Source organism: Anomaloglossus baeobatrachus, chromosome 3, assembly GCF_048569485.1.
Source record: "Anomaloglossus baeobatrachus isolate aAnoBae1 chromosome 3, aAnoBae1.hap1, whole genome shotgun sequence".
NCBI lineage: Eukaryota > Metazoa > Chordata > Amphibia > Anura > Aromobatidae > Anomaloglossus > Anomaloglossus baeobatrachus.
The window spans coordinates 529,519,953-529,540,369 of record NC_134355.1 but is presented as its reverse complement, the minus strand read 5'-3'; the positions used below and the strand labels follow the sequence as shown (position 1 = coordinate 529,540,369).

The following is a 20,417-nucleotide window of genomic DNA, read 5'->3' as shown; positions in this document are numbered from 1 at the left end:
ATCTCTTCAGGAAAAACACTCCTGCAAAATAAAGGTGCGTTTCGAAAGCAGGTTCCTTTTTGAGAAAACTCCGCTTTGAACTTCTGAAATACCCCAGTGTGACCTTAGACAAGCTGGTTTCCAAGGCTATGTGGATAGGCAAGAAGTAAGACAGTCTTGTTACCTGTAGTGAATGGTGGATCCAGGATATCTATAGAAATTATTTTCCTGGTTGTCAAAAAAGACTTTTTTTAAGCAGAAGATGCTTCAGAAATGGCTTCTTTTCTTCTGAGTTTTGTAAACCTAAAACATCTTTTTTTTTTTTCTTTTTACCATCTTTGCTTAGTTTCCTAGTGCGGTTTCAATTTTTTTCCTCCATTTTTTGGTATCTTTGTTGGCATTTTCTGGACATTCTATTTTAAATCAATTTAGAAAAATAAAAACTGGTGACCAAACACTCGAAAAGACACCTGGGTGTCATTGTAACCTTCCCATTGACTTCTTTAGAAATGTAAGTTACTTCTTTTTAAACTCTTGGCGTCTTTTCAAGGTTTGAAGTGGTTAAAATACAGTAATGCCTTGACTCATGAGTGCACCAAGTTACACATTTTTCAAGATAAAAGCCGTCGTTGTGTATCTTTTTTGCTTCATGATACGAGCAGAAATTTAAGGTACGAACAGCTTATAATCAACCTCCGTCCTGCATGAGAGGAGGACACTGCGCTATGGGGGACCGGAAGGAGGGTGAGTAAAATATATATTTTTTTAAAAGTGTGTAGCATGATGGGGGCCATGTACCAGTATGGGGGATTCATATGTAACAGGATTGAGGAGGCCATGTATTCTGCTGTGGGGTGGGGATTATATGTACCGGGATGGGGGGGGAACCATATGTCCAGGGATTGGGGGGAGAATCATATGTACCTGGATGGGGAGGGGGGGGGGGTCATATGCATCAGGATGTGGGGGATCATATGCATCAGGATGTGGGGATCATATGCATCAGGATGTGGGGATCATATGTATCAGGATGTGGGGATCATATATACTGGGATGGGTTGGGGGAAGTCATATGTATCGGGATGGGTGTGGGAAATCACATTTACTCTGATGGGAGGGGGGGGTTATCATATGTACCGGGATGGTGGGCCATATAACAAGATGAGGGTGCCATGGAACAGGATGGGGGATCTACAGTACAGGATGTGGGCTATAAGTAGAGGCTGAACAGATTAATAGTATTTCAATAAGTTTAATGGGGAAATTTAATATCACATAAGAGCAAATTGAGTTAAAAGCTTGGAACATATTAAAGGGTGGTTCACCCATATTTTTTATTGTCTAGATCGATATTATATTGAGAAACAATGTTTCTCTCAAATACCTTGTGTTGTCAATAGTGCCTGTGAGAGGCGCTATTGCAGACCGCTGTTCCCCGTCCAGTGTCGTACCCGTCAAACGCTGCCACATCACATCCGTGCAGCCGGCTACAGTCTTCCAGACTCTGAGCTTGTGAGCGGTGTTTCATTGCTGTCACAGCCCATTTGCTCCCCCCTCCTCCTCCCTCCTAGCACGGGCGCGTCTCCTGCTCCCCCCTCCCTCCTAGCACAGCACGGCGCGGTCTTCTGCTCCTCCTCCCTCCTAGCACAGCACGGCGCGTCTCCTGCTCCCCCCTCCCTCCTAGCACAGCACGGCGCGTCTCCTGCTCCCCCTCCCTCCTAGCACAGCACGGCGCGGTCTCCTGCTCCCCCCTCCCTCCTAGCACAGCACGGCGCGTCTCCTGCTCCTCCTCCCTCCTAGCACAGCACGGCGCGTCTCCTGCTCCCCCCTGCCTCCTAGCACAGCACGGCGCGTCTCCTGCTCCTCCTCCCTCCTAGCACAGCATGGCGCGGTCTCCTGCTCCTCCTCCCTCCTCGCAGAACGCTGCAAGCAAGAGAGGTGCTGTGAGGGAGGAGGGAGGAGGAGCAGGGAGCAGATGGGCTCAGAATGTAGCTGGCTGCACGGATTTGACGAGGCAGCATTGGACGGGTACGTCACTGGACGGGGAGCAGCGGTCTGCAATAGCGCCTCTCACAGGCAGTATTGACAACATAAGGTATTTGAGAGAAACATTGTTTCTCAATATAATATCGATCTAGACAATAACAAATATGGGTGAACCACCCCTTTAAACTTATAGGTCAAGGCATTACTGTATGTGTAAAAGCCTGAACATATGAACAGTGAGTTGTTTTTGCATACAAAGTGCTAACACCACTAATTTGAACATTCTGTTAGCGTTTTTGTTTTTTTTAGTGAACCAACTCAAGGAAAGTTGGAAAGAGATGAAGTGATCATACCATAAGGCTATGTGCCCACACTGCGGAAAATGCGCGGATTTCTCGCGGAAAAGCCGCGGATTTTCAGAAATCTGCAGCACAGCTACTCCCCAGCCATTTTTATGGCATTTGGGAAATGGTTGTGCCCACGCTGCGGATTTTTCCACAGCGGAAATCGTGCGGATTTTCGTGCGGAAAAATCTGCAGCATGTCAATTATTGTTGCGGATTTTCGTGCGGATTTTGCCTATTTATTCAATTTATTCTATTTATTCAAATTGAATAAAAAAAAAAAAAAAAAAAAAAAGAAACGCAAAATCCGCGTCAAATCCGCACCTATGAAAAGATGCGGATTCCGGGGGGAAAGCTGCGGATTTTGATGCAGAAAAATCCGCAGATACAGAGTCCCGTGGGCACATAGCCTAAGAGTGACTGTCGCATGTAACCCTGTCTGTTAATGAGAATTGATCATTACCCTGATGCCAGCGATTGAGATGTGTGGGATGTCACTGCAGGGTGAACACAAGACTTCAGGGAGAAACATGGATACCGCACCGAACCTAGAGGGATTAAAATCGGCGAGTATGGCTAGATTTGTGGCTGTGTGCAAATTCTAAAATATATTAAATCCGTTAAAGTGAATCTGTCAGTTGATACATTCTGCCCGAACCAGAGGCAGTGAGAATCAGACGCCGGCTGTGTTATGGCATTAATGTATGTTTAATAGTAAAGTGCTGCGGCGGGCTTCAGGCAGCATGAATCAGCGGGCAGGTTCCCTTTAATGCCCCTGTAGATACTCAGAAAATGAAACCACAATGACAGACTTTCAGTAATAGAAATTGATAGTTCTATCAAAAAATTCTTAACAAGTCCTATTATTTCTAAGACCCTTTTCTTAGTCTGCGGAGTCTTATTTCCAGCAGACACTCTTCTAGGCAGTGTCATTTGGGTATAATTACCAAAACATTCTTCTGGAAATAAGTGGTATTTACATGGAGTAACCGGCTGCACTATATGTAAAGGCTTAATGATACGAGGTTTCTTAAAGAGAACCTTTCAGGTCCAATTTGCACTAAGAGCCACGAGCAGTTCTGGGTACATATTGCTAATCCCTGCCTAACTAGTGTTACACTAGCATAAGTAAAGAGATCTATAGAAAAAGTATTTCAAAAGATCCTTCATGATATACTAATGAGCGCAGGGAATTAGTTGCAAGGGCATTATTTCTACTTACTAGTCTGCCCTCTTAGCATATTAGCAGGCCCCTCTAGGTGTCCAACATGCTTTCAATGCCCAAAGTCATCGGCATAGACGTGCATACCTGTGTCCGCTGTCACCGCCTCAGACACCGGGCAGTGCACATGATCAGAAGTCTCTGCACTTCCGGTCAGGCACACTAGACCTCTCGGAAGCTGGGGTGCGTACACCCAGCTTCATACACTACCGGAAGTGCCAGGACTTCTGATCTTGTGCACAGAGCCTAAACCTGGCGTCTGACGTGTTGACATGGACAGATACTTGCGTCTATGCTGATGACGCTGGGCATTGAAAAACATGTTAGCACGCATAGAGGGGCATGCTAACACCTAAGACACACCGCATGAAAATCAGACCAAGTGGAGTGCCATAAAATATCGCATTCCACTCGGACCATTATTAGCCTATGTGTCAGCGCACATGAGCGATTATTTTCTGCATGCTGCAACTGTAATGCAAGACTCTTTCTCTTGCACCCATTCAAGCCTATGGGGAAAGAGAAAGATCGCACTGCACTCGCGGTACACCGGTGTACCGCGAGTGCAGGGTGAGAATGGCAATAGCCGGCAATGGAGGAGAGAGGGAGATAAATCCCTCCCTCTCCTCCTCTGTGCCGGCCCGCCCCTCCTCAGCACTGGCCCGCCCGTTCGCAGCGCCGGCCCATCCGCTCACATGATCAGACCTCAGTCGCAGGGACACTCGCCTCCTGCTGTGCTGCCAACGTGAGCCGAGTGTCATACGAGGATCGCATTAGTCCCCGTGTGGCCCCGGCCTAACATGCTAAGAGGGCAGACTAGTCAGGAGAAACAAAACGCCCTTGCGCTCAGTTGCATCTCATAAAAGGATCTTTACAAATACTTTTTCTAAAGATCTCTTTATGTGTGCTAGTGTATGCTGTGGAAACTGTCTAGACATTAGAAATAACTAGGCAGGGATTAGAAATATGTGCCCAGAACGTCTTGTGGTTCTGACCGCATAGGGGACCAGACAGGTTCCCTTTAATACCTGTTAACACAAGCAGTCTGCAGTAATCGATGAGCACTGAAAGATCTGTAATAGATTGTTCAGTGCACAGCGGCTGCCATGTTTCTTGGCAGAGAGTCCTGTTTACACAGGCTGATGCACCGCCGAGAACGACGATCTTGCCCGCTACACAAAAGATCATTTCTCCTGATAAGCGAGTGTTGTGCTCCATCATCGGCATCCTGTTTACACTGAAAGATTACCATAAAACAAGCCTTTTTACAAATCGGTTGCTCACAATAGTCTTTCGGTGTAAATGCAGCTTTAAGCTGCAGATTTTACCAGAGTCATCTTCTCACATACATGCATGCATATATCTATCTGGAAATTAATTCATATTATTTATACTAATTAAAAATACATTAACACTGTGAAAGATTAGTCAGGCTACAGACTCCATTGACTTTAATGGAGTCTATCTGGGTTCCAAAACTTTTGACAGCAGGAATAGTACAGTCAATTAAAAGGTGTAAAAGCTCGCCAGAAGGTGTACATGCCGCACTTCAGAAAAAAATATTAACACATTGAGAAAACTGTTGCTCAGTGAAGCCCCAATCAGCCCCTCAAGAAAGCCAACCAATTGTTTGAAGTTCTGATGGGGATATTTTCTAAGTCATATGAGTAATAATAAAGAAAAAAAATGTACCTTTCTGTTGGGATAACCACTTTGACTATGGCTTGCGACAGAGTCTGTATATGAAGTCACATCAGATAATAAACATAGAATATGTGAGTATTGTTAACAAACAAGCAAAAAAATATACATATTCATTGCAAAACACTACAATATCTAGTACAGGCAGGCACTTTGTGAAAGTCACACTAAACACCTAACAACGTAAGTGCCTATCAAGTGGGTAATAGCTGGAAAGTCCTGACATTACAATAAAGCAGTAAATAGGGGCTACACTGGAAATGGCAAGGGGGGCTACAAATACTGGGCACGGGCCTGTACCCTACTGGAGGCTTACAGAATACAGCAGAGCACTGGCGTATAGCTATACAGAAGCCTCAATTCTAACACAAAATAAAAGGGGACATCCAGAGCTTGGTTAAGTGCTAGAAATTTGGTTAAAAGGCAAAGTAAATTCAATAGACTTGACAGTGGAAAAACGGCTATGAAGCCTGGTCCCCGATTTCAAGTAGAAGGATGCGGGACGCTAAGGCTATGTGCACACGTTGCAGACGTTCTGCAACCAAATCTGCACATACTGGCAGGAAAACCGCTGCGGCAAAAACCCGCATTCTGCCACGTTTTTAAAGCTTTTTTTAATTGCTCTCAATGGTGAACACAGAGTCAACATGCAGAAGGAATCACCATGCTGCAGTTTTTTGTCTACAGCCAAATCTGCAAGGAAAAAAATCCCGAACGTGTGCACAACACTACAGGACTCTCATGCTTTGCTGGCATTTGTGAAAATCTGCAAGCAAAACCGTGGCAAAAAACGCAACGTGTGCACACAGCCTGAAGGTTCAGAAACAGCCTTCAGACTGATGAAGTCAGATATGGGAGAATTCACAAGCAGCAGATTTGATGTAAGAATCACTTCCATTCACATGAACGGGATTACTTTATAAATTACTAAAAGGGAATATGCCACCAGAATTTTGCGACCTCATCTAAAAGTAGCATGATGTAGGGGGCAGAGACCGTGATTCCAGTGATGGAGCGCTTACTTTACCTGTTGCTGCAGTCTTAATAAAATCCCTGCTTTCTGAACTGCAGATCTTGCCTTTCTCTGAATGCAGAGCTCTATATAACCCCGCCCTCACCACGGATTGACATCTTTCTCTGTACACAATGCATAGGCAGAAAGCTGCCAGTCATGTGGGCGGGGTTATCATTAATATAGCGGACTATACAGCAACATATATTACTGATAATCTCTTGCTGATAAAACAGTAATTTCATCCAAACTATAGCAAGCAGCCCAGTGGATGACATCACTGGAATCAATGTCTTCGTCTCTGTATTATTCTGCCTTCGGAGTATATGGCAAAAACTTAGTGATGGATTCCCTTTAAATGAATTCTGGTACGACCCATTCATTCAAATGGCACAGTAATTTCTGCAACAACTCTGTCACATGTAAATATCACCTAAACTAAATAATTCTGAAGCAACGGAAAACCAAAAGTAAAATGATATAACTGATTTTTAACCAAGCCCTGTATGTGTCCAAATACTAATAACATTTCCACAAACAAGCCTGTATATCTCAGAATTTACAGATGTTCTACAAGGGGTGAAACAGTTGTCCCCTGGGATAAGGCACACTCCAGGGTATAAATACAAATTATATTTATATAGGAGGAACTACATTTGTAAAAGCAAGGGGCACAGCTATTGTAGGAGATGTACTAACCTGTGAGCTACAAGTTGACACGTGTGAATGGATGAGCAGTAGGGCTATGTGAGATTTTATATGCTTAAACTAGGAATATTACACCTTTGATTGTGAGGCAAACTCTGCTAATCCAATTACCTTCTCAAAATCCTCCTTATTTTTCGGTGGTGGTAACATCGGAGCTGTAGGATTCTTCAGGCGTTCTCTAGGCTGGGCATTAAAAGGCAAACCGGATGGAGGGGGTGGAAGGGTGTGCTCCATCATAGACGGGGGGATATATATTGGATGTGGAGGGATTGGAACGGCTTTTCCCCATCCTAGCTTCATTTCAAATGACATAACCATTTTTCCTGTAGTGACCGAAAATAAAAAGTGTTAAAAAACCATCATACGATATGAGGGGTCTAAAGGTACTCTGCCAGCAGGATCCACCTGCTGAGTCATGTATATGGGCATGCAAGTCATAGAAAGATGAATAAAATGATGCCTTGATATCTGCGATCAGTCTTATTCCAGAGAAAGCCATGTTCTTCTTATACAGTGTGTCCACCCATATCCTGTCCACCGCCATTAACTTGAGAACGGTGGCAGCTATAGGCATAGAAGTGGTGTCTAGATATAGTAAAGTATCCATGTGCTACGCAATCAAACCACCTATAGCGCCACCTGGTGGAAAAGAAGGGAATTTTGTTTACTTACCGTAAATTCCTTTTCTTCTAGCTCCAATTGGGAGACCCAGACAATTGGGTGTATAGCTATGCCTCCGGAGGCCACACAAAGTATTACACTAAAAGTGTAAAGCCCCTCCCCTTCTGCCTATACACCCCCCGTGCTCCCACGGGCTCCTCAGTTTTGGTGCAAAAGCAAGAAGGAGGAAAAAATTATAAACAGGTTTAAAGTAAATTCAATCCGAAGGAATATCGGAGAACTGAAACCATTCAACATGAACAACATGTGTACACAAAAAAACAGGGGCGGGTGCTGGGTCTCCCAATTGGAGCTAGAAGAAAAGGAATTTACGGTAAGTAAACAAAATTCCCTTCTTCTTTGTCGCTCCATTGGGAGACCCAGACAATTGGGACGTCCAAAAGCAGTCCCTGGGTGGGTAAATAATACCTCATAATAGAGCCGTAACGGCTCCGTCCTACAGGTGGGCAACCGCCGCCTGAAGGACTCGCCTACCTAGGCTGGCATCTGCCGAAGCATAGGTATGCACCTGATAGTGTTTCGTGAAAGTGTGCAGGCTCGACCAGGTAGCTGCCTGACACACCTGCTGAGCCGTAGCCTGGTGCCGCAAGGCCCAGGACGCTCCCACGGCCATGGGAGAATGGGCCTTCAGCCCTGATGGAACCGGAAGCCCCGAGGAACGATAAGCTTCGAGAATTGGTTACTTGATCCACCGAGCCAGGGTTGATTTGGAAGCTTGTGTCCCTTTACGCTGGCCAGCGACAAGGACAAAGAGTGCATCCGAGCGGCGCAGGGGCGCCGTACGAGAAATGTAGAATCTGAGTGCTCTCACCAGATCTAACAAGTGCAAATCCTTTTCACATTGGTGAACTGGATGAGGACAAAAACAAGGTAAGGAGATATCCTGATTGAGATGAAAGGGGGATACCACCTTAGGGAGAAATTCCGGAACCGGACGCAGAACCACCTTGTCCTGGTGAAACACCAGGAAAGGGGCTTTGCATGACAGTGCTGCTAGCTCAGACACTCTCCGAAGTGAAGTGACTGCTACTAGGAAAACCACTTTCTGCGAAAGGCGTGCGAGAGAAATATCCCTCATTGGCTCGAACGGTGGTTTCTGAAGAACCATCAGCACCCTGTTCAGATCCCAGGGTTCCAACGGACGCTTGTAAGGAGGGACGATGTGACAAACCCCCTGCAGGAAGGTGCGTACCTGTGGAAGTCTGGCCAGGCGCTTCTGAAAAAACACAGAGCGCAGAGACTTGTCCCTTAAGGGAGCAGAGTGACAAACCCTTTTCCAATCCGGACTGAAGAAAGGACAGAAAAGTGGGCAAGGCAAATGGCCAGGGAGAAAAACCCTGAGCAGAGCACCACGACAGGAATATTTTCCACGTCCTGTGGTAGATCTTGGCGGACGTTGGTTTCCTAGCCTGTCTCATAGTGGCAATGACCTCTTGAAATAATCCTGAAGACGCTAAGATCCAGGACTCAATGGCCACACAGTCAGGTTGAGGGCCGCAGAATTCAGATGGAAAAACAGCCCTTGAGACAGCAAGTCTGGTCGGTCTGGTAGTGCCCACGGTTGGCCGACCGTGAGATGCCACAGATCCGGGTACCACGACCTCCTCGGCCAGTCTGGAGCGACGAGGATGGCGCGGCGGCAGTCTGCCCTGATCTTGCGTAACACTCTGGGCAACAGTGCCAGCGGAGGAAACACATAAGGGAGTTGAAACTGCGACCAATCCTGAACTAAGGCGTCTGCCGCCAGAGCTCTGTGATCGTGAGAACGTGCCATGAATGCCGTGACCTTGTTGTTGTGCCGGGACGCCATTAGGTCGACGTCCGGCATCCCCCAGCGGCAACAGATCTCCTGAAACACGTCCGGGTGAAGGGACCATTCCCCTGCGTCCATGCCCTGGCGACTGAGAAAATCTGCTTCCCAGTTTTCCACGCCCGGGATGTGAACTGCGGAGATGGTGGAGGCCGTGGCTTCCACCCACATCAAAATCCGCCGGACTTCCTGGAAGGCTTGCCGACTGCGTGTTCCTCCTTGGTGGTTGATGTAAGCCACCGCTGTGGAGTTGTCCGACTGAATTCGGATCTGCTTGCCTTCCAGCCACTGCTGGAACGCTTTTAGGGCCAGATACACTGCCCTGATCTCCAGAACATTGATCTGAAGTGAGGACTCTTGCCGAGTCCACGTACCCTGAGCCCTGTGGTGGAGAAAAACTGCTCCCCACCCTGACAGACTCGCGTCCGTCGTGACCACCGCCCAGGATGGGGGTAGGAAGGATTTCCCCTTCGATAATGAAGTGGGAAGAAGCCACCACCGAAGGGAAGCTTTGGTTGCCTGAGAGAGGGAGACGTTCCTGTCGAGGGACGTCGGCTTCCTGTCCCATTTGCGTAGGATGTCCCATTGAAGAGGACGCAGGTGAAACTGCGCGAAAGGGACTGCCTCCATTGCTGCCACCATCTTCCCCAGGAAGTGCATGAGGCGCCTCAAGGGGTGTGACTGACCTTGAAGGAGGGATTGCACCCCCGTCTGCAGTGAACGCTGCTTGTTCAGCGGAAGCTTCACTATCGCTGAGAGGGTATGAAACTCCATGCCAAGGTATGTCAGCGATTGGGCCGATGTCAGATTTGACTTTGGAAAATTGATGATCCACCCGAAACTCTGGAGAGTCCCCAGAGTAGCGTTGAGGCTGTGCTGGCATGCCTCTTGAGAGGGTGCCTTGACCAGCAGATCGTCTAAGTAAGGGATCACCGAGTGACCCTGAGAGTGGAGGACCGCTACTACTGTAGCCATGACCTTGGTGAAAACCCGTGGGGCTGTCGCAAGGCCGAACAGCAGTGCCACGAACTGAAGGTGTTCGTCTCCTATGGCGAAGCGCAGGAAGCGCTGATGCTCTGGAGCAATCGGTACGTGGAGATAAGCATCTTTGATATCGATCGATGCAAGGAAATATCCTTGGGACATTGAGGCGATGATGGAGCGGAGGGATTCCATCCGGAACCGCCTGGTCTTTACGTGTTTGTTGAGCAGTTTTAGGTCCAGGACCGGACGGAAAGACCCGTCCTTCTTTGGGACCACAAACAGGTTGGAGTAAAAACCGTGACCCTGTTGCTGAAGAGGAACAGGGACCACCACTCCTTCTGCCTTCAGAGTGCCCAGCGCCTGCAGAAGACCATCGGCTCGCTCGGGAGGCGGAGATGTTCTGAAGAATCGAGTCGGAGGACGAGAGCTGAACTCTATCCTGTAACCGTGAGACAGAATGTCTCTCACCCAACGGTCTTTTACCTGTGGCAGCCAGGTGTCGCAAAAGCGGGAGAGCCTGCCACCGACCGAGGATGCGGTGTGAGGAGGCCGTAAGTCATGAGGAAGCCGCCTTGGTAGCGGCACCTCCGGCGGTCTTTTTAGGGCGTGACTTAGACCGCCATGAATCGGAGTTCCTCTGATCCTTCTGAGGCCTTTTGGACGAGGAGAATCGGGACTTGCCCGCACCCCGAAAGGACCGAAACCTCGACTGTCCCCTCCTCTGTTGGGGTATGTTTGGTTTGGCCTGGGGTAAGGATGTTTCCTTTCCCTTGGATTGTTTGATGATTTCATCCAATCTCTCACCAAACAAACGGTCGCCAGAAAATGGCAAACCGGTTAAGCACTTTTTGGAAGCCGAATCTGCCTTCCATTCCCGCAGCCACAAGGCCCTGCGTATTGCCACCGAATTGTCAGCTGCAACCGCCGTACGGCTCGCAGAGTCCAGGACAGCATTAATAGCGTAGGACGCAAATGCCGACGTTTGAGAGGTTATGGACGCCACTTGCGGCGCAGACGTACGTGTGAGTGCGTCAATTTGCGCTTGACCCGCTGAGATAGCTTGGAGTGCCCATACGGCTGCGAATGCTGGAGTAAAAGACGTGCCGATAGCTTCATAGATGGATTTCAACCAGAGCTCCATCTGTCTGTCAGTGGCATCCTTGAGAGAAGCCCCATCTTCAACTGCAACTATGGATCTAGCCGCCAGTCTGGAGATTGGAGGATCCACCTTGGGACACTGAGTCCAGCCCTTGACCACGTCAGGGGGGGAAGGGATAACGTGTATCCTTAAGGCGCTTGGAAAAACGCTTATCTGGACAAACTCGGTGTTTCTGGACTGCCTCTCTGAAGTCAGAGTGGTCCAGAAACATACTCGTTGTACGCTTGGGAAACCTGAAACGGAATTTCTCCTGCTGAGAAGCTGACTCCTCTACTGGAGGAGCTGCGGGAGAAATATCCAACATTTGATTTATGGACGCGATAAGATCATTCACTATGGCGTCCCCATCAGGAGTATCAAGGTTGAGAGCGGCCTCAGGATCAGAATCCTGATCAGCTACCTCCGCTTCATCATACAGAGAGTCCTCCCGCTGAGACCCTGAACAATGTGATGATGTCGAGGGGATTTCCCAGCGAGCTCGCTTAGGCGGTCTGGGGCTGCGGTCCGTGTCAGAGACCTCACCCTGGGATCTATGAGACACCCCGGGAGGACATTGTTGTTCCAACAGAGGGGAACCAGGGGGCAATGATTCCACAGTGCCCCTGGTCTGAGATACCGGTCTGGACTGCAAAGCTTCTAGTATCTTAGCCATAGTCTCAGAAAGTCTTTCAGTAAAAACTGCAAACTCCGTCCCTGTCACCTGGACAGTGTTAGCAGGTGGCTCCCCCTGGGCCACCCTTAGCAGAGGCTCCGGCTGAGCAAGTGCCACAGGGGCCGAGCACTGTACACAATGAGGGTCAGTGGAACCTGCCGGTAGTGAAGCCTTACATGCGGCGCAGGCAGCATAGTAAGCCTGTGTTTTGGCACCCTTGCTTCTTGTGGACGCCATGCTGTTGTCTCCCCTGAGCAACCCAGGAGGGTATATAGCCAAAAATCAACCGTGCACCATACAGTGTAAAGTATAGCCTATAATCATATAATCTATAAGTACACTTCTGCACAAGTGGGGCCAGCACCTCAGGTGCTGCTTACCGCCCGCTCAAAGCGGTTGTGTGGTCACCAGAATCCCTGCCTGGGTCTCCCAGAGCTTGTCTCCCCTCTCCAGCGTCAGAAGAGCTGACAGGAATGGCTGCCGGCGTCCTGAGGAGAGGAGGGGGCCGTAGGCGTGCCCTAGAAAGTGCGGGAATCTGGTGCCCCACTGTGCACAGTGAGGGGGGTGGAGTATGCAAAGCATGTTCCAGCCCTCAGTGCTGATGCCCTGTACAGCGTCCCGCCCTTCCCCTGACTGGCAGGCCTGGGGGCGGGAAAAGAATGAGGCTAGGCCGCAAAAGCCGGGGACTAAAGTTATAAGCGCGGCCGCCGTATAAGCGCGGTCGGCGCGGTAGTCCCCGGCGTACTAACAGTCCCAGCCGCGCCGAGAGTAAACATGGCAGCGGCGGTCAGCGCGGTAGTCCCCAGTAAACTAACACACCCAGCCACGCTGCAGTGTGTGATGGCACAAGCGCGGTCAGCGCTGCGGTCCCCAGCGCACTAACACACCCAGCAATGCTGGAGTGTTTCTGTGCGCGGTCCCCAAGGGGACACAGAGTACCTGAAAGTAGCAGGGCCATGTCCCTGACGATACTCGGCTCCTTATCCAGCAGACCAGGAGCTGTGGATGGAGCACGGTCTCAGTGCCTGGAGACCGATTAGGATCCCACTTCACCCAGAGCCCTAAAGCGGATGGGGAAGGAAAACAGCATGTGGGCTCCAGCCTCCGTACCCGCAATGGATACCTCAACCTTAACAACACCGCCGACAAGAGTGGGGTGAGAAGGGAGCATGCTGGGGGCCCTGTTAAGGGCCCTCTTTTCTTCCATCCGACATAGTCAGCAGCTGCTGCTGACTAAGCTGTGGAGCTATGCGTGCATGTATGCCTCCTTCGCACAAAGCATAAAAACTGAGGAGCCCGTGGGAGCACGGGGGGTGTATAGGCAGAAGGGGAGGGGCTTTACACTTTTAGTGTAATACTTTGTGTGGCCTCCGGAGGAATAGCTATACACCCAATTGTCTGGGTCTCCCAATGGAGCGACAAAGAAGAACTGAGTTAGCATTTTTATTTCGAAAACGGAACGAGATAGAGAAAAAAAGTGAATTACAAAGTTGTAGGGCATCATCAATTCAATAAGAATCCACACCATGCATACAGAAATGCTATGATTGGAACGTGAAACTCACAAGGCTGTGGACGTGAAGCGATACCTCATGGACACCTTCCTACAAGTCACTGGCTATGGTGGCTGTATGGAGTGGCCGCCACGATCACCTGACCGTCACCTTACCCCATTGGACTTCTTTCTGTGAGGTCACATCAAACAGGAGGTGTATGCGACCCCTCCACCAACATTGCAGGACCTATGACGACGTATCACAGATGCTTGTGCAAACGTGTCACCTACCATATTGCACAACGTGCAGCAGGATACAGTATGCTGTCCAGAGTCCAGCTGTGCATTGCAGCTGACGGTGGCCACTTTGCGCATCAAAGTTAAATGAGCGCCATATGCAGGACCAGCATTCAATGTTTTTTTTTGGGGGGAGGGGGGATCATGGGTTTCATATCATAGCATTTCTGTGTACAAGGTGTCGATTCGTATTGAATTGATGATGTCCTACAATTTATTCACTTTTTTTTCTCTATCTCGTTCCGTTTTCGAGATAAAAATGCTATTGTTTTCCACCAGGTGGCGCTATAGGTGGTTTCATTGGGTAGCGCATGGCTACTTTACTAACCTAGACACCACTTCTATGCCTATAGCTTCCGCCGTTCTCAAGTTAATGGCGGTGGACAGGATATGGGTGGACACACTGTATGTAAATGAGTGGTGGGCCAGACATTGATCTGCATGAGATTCTGCCTCCAGAGATTATTTTAAATAAAAAGAGGAGTTACCAGTGTAATATGTATCCAACACAACTGTATAATTGAACTTTGTCTCCATACAACCCTTTAGCAGCTGCAGCTCTCACAGCTCTGCAGTATTGTAACAATACTGCACCAGTGTCTGCCTGTGAGATGGAAGCTGAAGCGGAGAGGAACCTGCAGATGTGTTAGTTATAATCAGGAATGCTCTCTGGGAAATATGCAAATTGTCTCTTCAGTGAAGAGAGAATTTGCATACTTCCCAGAGGAGCAATGCGGCTTAAAGCCTCCTCACCACTAGCATGCTGGATTGGGGTGTCAGTCTCCGCAAGAAGAATATCTTCCCCCTTAGACCCAGTCTTAGCCTCTCATACAGCCAGAGCAGATCTCATACTTTGCACTGATGAGGGACAACAATCACTTGCAAACTGAGGTTCTGATCTGGCATAAGTCCTAAGTCATATGACAAAGCTCATTAAAGGGTCACTTTTGACTTTTAGGATTGCTACCTCCAATAGGTGGTGCAAGAGTGCATCTACCTAGTCACTGAAGAGACAATCTGCCGTTATAATCAGGGCTGTGGAGTCGGTAAACCAAACCTTCGACTCAGACTCCTCAATTTCCCTTGCACCGACTCCGACTCCTACATATATTGCTTATAGTTAGGTGAAAAATTTATTGTAGTACATGAACATGTGTATGTGAACATCAGACATTTAATATTTTTTATGATACAATAATCAAGATATTTGGATAGAACATAAAATATATTTATTAGAATACAACTTTAGAACAAACGGTAATAAATATGTAATACAATAGGTAATATACAGTAGATTACATATATATCTTGTGTGTGTATGTATGTATATATATATTTTACATATTGTATTACATATTTACAATTTATTAGTTTTTTGTGATCTAAAGTTGTATTCCAATAAATATATTTTATGTTCTATCTAAATATCTTGATTATTGTATCATAAAGATAATTAAATGTCTGATGTTCACATTGTACTACAATACATTTTTCACTTAAATATAAGCAATATACTAAATGTTATTATTTAGTAAAATATTCAGCACATTCTGCATTGCACTCCTGTCCCCAATTTATTATATATTTTAGGAGTCTGAGTCGGTGCATTTTATACCGACTCCACCAAAATGAGCTCCGACTCCACAGCCCTGGTTATAATCCACACAGCTCTGCAGAGAGCGGCCATCACATATCACACGTCTGATTCCGTTGTAAAACGTGAGAGAGAGAATGATCAGCTGATCGCTGTCATTAGCCGGCCGCCGGGGGATCAGCTGATCGCTCACCGCAGCCGGCCGCCGGGTGATCAGCTGATCGCTCAGCGCAGCCGGCCGCCGGGTGATCAGCTGATCGCTCAGCGCAGCCGGCCGCCGGGTGATCAGCTGATCGCTCAGCGCAGCCGGCCGCCGGGTGATCAGCTGATCGCTCAGCGCAGCCGGCCGCCGGGTGATCAGCTGATTGATCAAAGAAGCCAGCCGCCGGGTGATCAGCTGATCGCTCACAGAAGCCGTCCGCCGGGTGATCAGCTGATCGCTCACAGAAGCCGGCCGCCGGGTGATCAGCTGATTGCTCACAGAAGCCGGCCGCCGGGTGATCAGCTGATCGTTTGGCCGCCAAGAGAGCATGTGCAGCGAAATCCTAAGGATTCTGCTGCTCAAAAAAAGTTACACTCTGCGTTCCTGCTGCTTGACGATCGGGTGTTCTACGACTGATCAGTCGGGCGGAGGTAGCAACGCAAGGGCATCAGTCACAATCCGCCGCTCATATAAGTCTATGGGAAACAACGGAATCCGCCAAACGGATTGCGTTGTTTATCAGAGCGGCGGATTGTGACTGGTGCAAAACAACGGAAATGTGAACCTAGACTAAGACATCACATTACAGATATTTTATTTAGCTTCCTATGATCTACATGCCCATGTAGACCGCTTAGAAGGGTTGATCCTACAGACAGATTCCCTTTAAAACTGGAATCAATTCACAGATCTGGTGTGTATGCTTGGTCAGCGACTCTCCTTTAATGCGCTACTGGACTGCCGGTTAGGTGAGCGCGGCTGTCGACTGTCTCTAAGCGGAAGCCAAACATGCGCCCTGCGACTCCAATTTTGTATTGTCTGTACATGTCCCCTCTGAATTGTAAAGCGCTGTGGAATATGTCAGCACTATATAAAAGTTTTTAATTATTATTATGATTAAATAGGGGACAGGGATGCTTTGTTCTCTAAATCAATTGGGGATCAGCAGTTGGTCTTTCATACAACACATCACCTAATTTTGGAATGGATTATTCCTGTAATAAATTAAAGGGGTATTCCCATCTCCAAGATCCTATCCCAATATGTAATAGGAATAATAATAATAATAATAGAAATGTAGTATAATTCTTCAGAAACGCTATGTCACTCACTTCAGGTGCAGGGCATTGGAGTAGCTTGGGTATAAAAGGTTACGGCCACACATTTAGGGACAGTACAGTAAGTTAGTTGCTAGTGGTCGTAACCATGCACAAGAGGTAAGGGACATAGCTTATCTATCCTACATTTCTATTTAGAGGCATTTGCTAATATTCTTATTATTAAACCTGCTACATATTGAGAAGGAGCATGGAGATGGGAATAACCCTTTAACTATGTTGAAATCATAGTAGGAAACACAATTTCATTGGAGGAAAATGGCAGGTTATGAAAACACAAGAAAAGTTACCGTTCAGGTTTTTCAGCGCTCTTTCAGCATCTCGTCTGTTTATGAAAGCAACAAACCCACAATTCCTTTCTCGCGCCCTCTCCTCATCTGTTCGAGGCCACATGATTTTAACACTAGCCAAAGGTCCAAACCTCCCAAACTCCTGGCACAGCATTTCTTCATTCATCTGTGCAAGTAATTACATGTCAATCAATACTTTTGCCACATCAAACCCATGGGCATTAACTGAACAAAATGAAAAAGGCTATTTACACACAAAGATCCACATCACAAGGAGACGGAAAGCAAGTTATGTTTTGTGACAGGCCTAGGAAATATCTAGGAGTGCTTTGCTCAAAACCATCTCCAAGGAGAATGGCGGGTACAAAGGACAGATGTCTCTCACATTATCCCCTTGGGGTACCCAAGACATCCCAGTGATTAAAAAAACAAAAAACGTCTTTGACTAGGGTCACAAAAACTTACCACTAACTTAAAGGAGTTGTTCGACATTAACTCAAAAAAAATTTTGTAAGCTAATCTGTGCTGTATTGTCATATAAAACACCCCTACATTATTTTTTTTAGTTTTCTGACTTTTGTTCCTCTTGAATTATCACTTTATTCTTTGCAGACTTTGTTTACATGCAGCTCAAACAAACATGACAGCTTCCTGTGCCAAACCTCACTCAGAGCCGCCACCGCCCAACCTCATTGTCCAGACCCGCCCCCTGCACACTCATTGGCTGTGAGTATTCCGCCCAGCACTGACCTGTTATCACTCTAGCATTAGAAATAACAGCCCCACATCGGGCTCTGCACCCCCAAACACACATATCTGGCTCTGCACCCCCAAACACACATATCGGGCTCTGCACCCAAAATGCACATCGGGCCCAACACGCACATCGGGCTCTGCACCCCACACGCACATCGGGCTCTGCACCCCACACGCACATCGGGCTCTGCACCCCACACGCACATCGGGCTCTGCACCCCACACGCACATCGGGCTCTGCACCCAACACGCACATCGGGCTCTGCACCCAACACGCACATCAGGCTCTGCACCCAACACGCACATCAGGCTCAGCCTCCCACACGCACATCGAGCTCTGCACCCCACACGCACATCGAGCTCTGCACCCCAAACGCACATTGAGCTCTGCACCCCAAACGCACATTGAGCTCTGCACCCCAAACGCACATTGAGCTCTGCACCCCAAATGCACATTGAGCTCTGCACCCCAAACGCACATTGAGCTCTGCACCCCCATGCACATTGAGCTCTGCACCCACACGCACATCGAGCTCTGCACCCACACGCACATCGAGCTCTGCACCCACACGCACATTGAGCTCTGCACCCCAAACGCACATTGAGCGCTGCACCCCCACGCACATTGAGCTCTGCCCCCACATGCACATCGAGCTCTGCACCCACACGCACATCGGGCTCAGCGCCACACACACACATCGGGCTCAGCGCCACACACACACACACACACACACCGGGCTCTGCAGGCCGCACACACATCGGGCTCTGCACCCCACACATACACATCGGGCTCTGCAACGCCCACACATGGCGCTCTGTACTGACCCCCCACACATGGCGCTCTGTACTGACCCCCCACACATGGCGCTCTGTACTGACCCCCCACACATGGCACTCTGTACTGACCTCCCCACACATGGCACTCTGTACTGACCCCCCACACATGGCACTCTGTACTGATCCCCCACACATGGCACTCTGTACTGATCCCCCACACATGGCACTCTGTACTGACCCCCCCACACATGGCACTCTGTACTGACCCCCCCCCACACATGGCACTCTGTACTGACCTCCCCACACATGGCACTCTGTACTGACCCCCCACACATGGCACTCTGTACTGATCCCCCACACATGGCACTCTGTACTGATCCCCCACACATGGCACTCTGTACTGACCCCCCCACACATGGCACTCTGTACTGACCCCCCCACACATGGCACTCTGTACTGACCCCCCCACACATGGCACTCTGTACTGACCGCCCCACACATGGCACTCTGTACTGACCCCCCACACATGGCACTCTGTACTGACCCCCCACACATGGCACTCTGTACTGACCCTCCCACACATGGCACTTTGTACTGACCCCCACACATGGCACTCTGTACTGACCCCCCCACACATGGCACTCTGTACTGACCGCCCCACACATGGCACTCTGTACTGACCGCCCCACACATGGCACTCTGTACTGACCCCCCACACATGGCACTATGTACTGACCCCCCACACATGCCACTCTGTACTGACTCCCCCACACATGCCTCTCTGTACTAACCCCCCCACACATGCCTCTCTGTACTGACCCCCCCACACATGCCTCTCTGTACTGACCCCCCCACACATGCCTCTCTGTACTGACCCCCCCACACATGGCACTCTGTACTGACCCCCCCACACATGGCACTCTGTACTGACCCCCCCACACATGGCACTCTGTACTGACCCCCCCACACATGGCACTCTGTACTGACCCCCCCACACATGGCACTCTGTACTGACCCCCCCCACACATGGCACTCTGTACTGACCCCCCCCCACACATGGCACTCTGTACTGACCCCCCCACACATGGCACTCTGTACTGACCGCCCCACACATGGCACTCTGTACTGACCGCCCCACACATGGCACTCTGCACTGACCGCCCCACACATGGCACTCTGTACTGACCCTCCACACATGGCACTCTGTACTGACCCTCCCACACATGGCACTTTGTACTGACCCCCACACATGGCACTCTGTACTGACCCCCCCACACATGGCACTCTGTACTGACCGCCCCACACATGGCACTCTGTACTGACCGCCCCACACATGGCACTCTGTACTGACCGCCCCACACATGGCACTCTGTACTGACCGCCCCACACATGGCACTCTGTACTGACCGCCCCACACATGGCACTCTGTACTGACCGCCCCACACATGGCACTCTGTACTGACCGCCCCACACATGGCACTCTGTACTGACCCCCCACACATGGCACTCTGTACTGACCCCCCACACATGGCACTTTGTACTGACCCCCCACACATGGCACTCTGTACTGACCCCCCCACACATGGCACTCTGTACTGACCCCCCACACATGGCACTCTGTACTGACCCCCCCCACACATGGCACTCTGTA

General features: G+C 49.0%; 1 protein-coding gene across 1 annotated transcript in view; it reads right to left on the bottom strand.

Annotated features, from left to right (window-relative positions):
• U2SURP (U2 snRNP associated SURP domain containing) overlaps window positions 1–20,417 on the bottom strand; it is a 214,043-nt gene that overhangs the window by 116,179 nt on the left and 77,447 nt on the right. Inside the window, 3 exon segments of the mRNA XM_075340786.1 lie at window positions 5,223–5,266; window positions 7,063–7,274; window positions 17,234–17,399. Coding sequence (XP_075196901.1) covers window positions 5,223–5,266; window positions 7,063–7,274; window positions 17,234–17,399 — 422 coding nt within the window.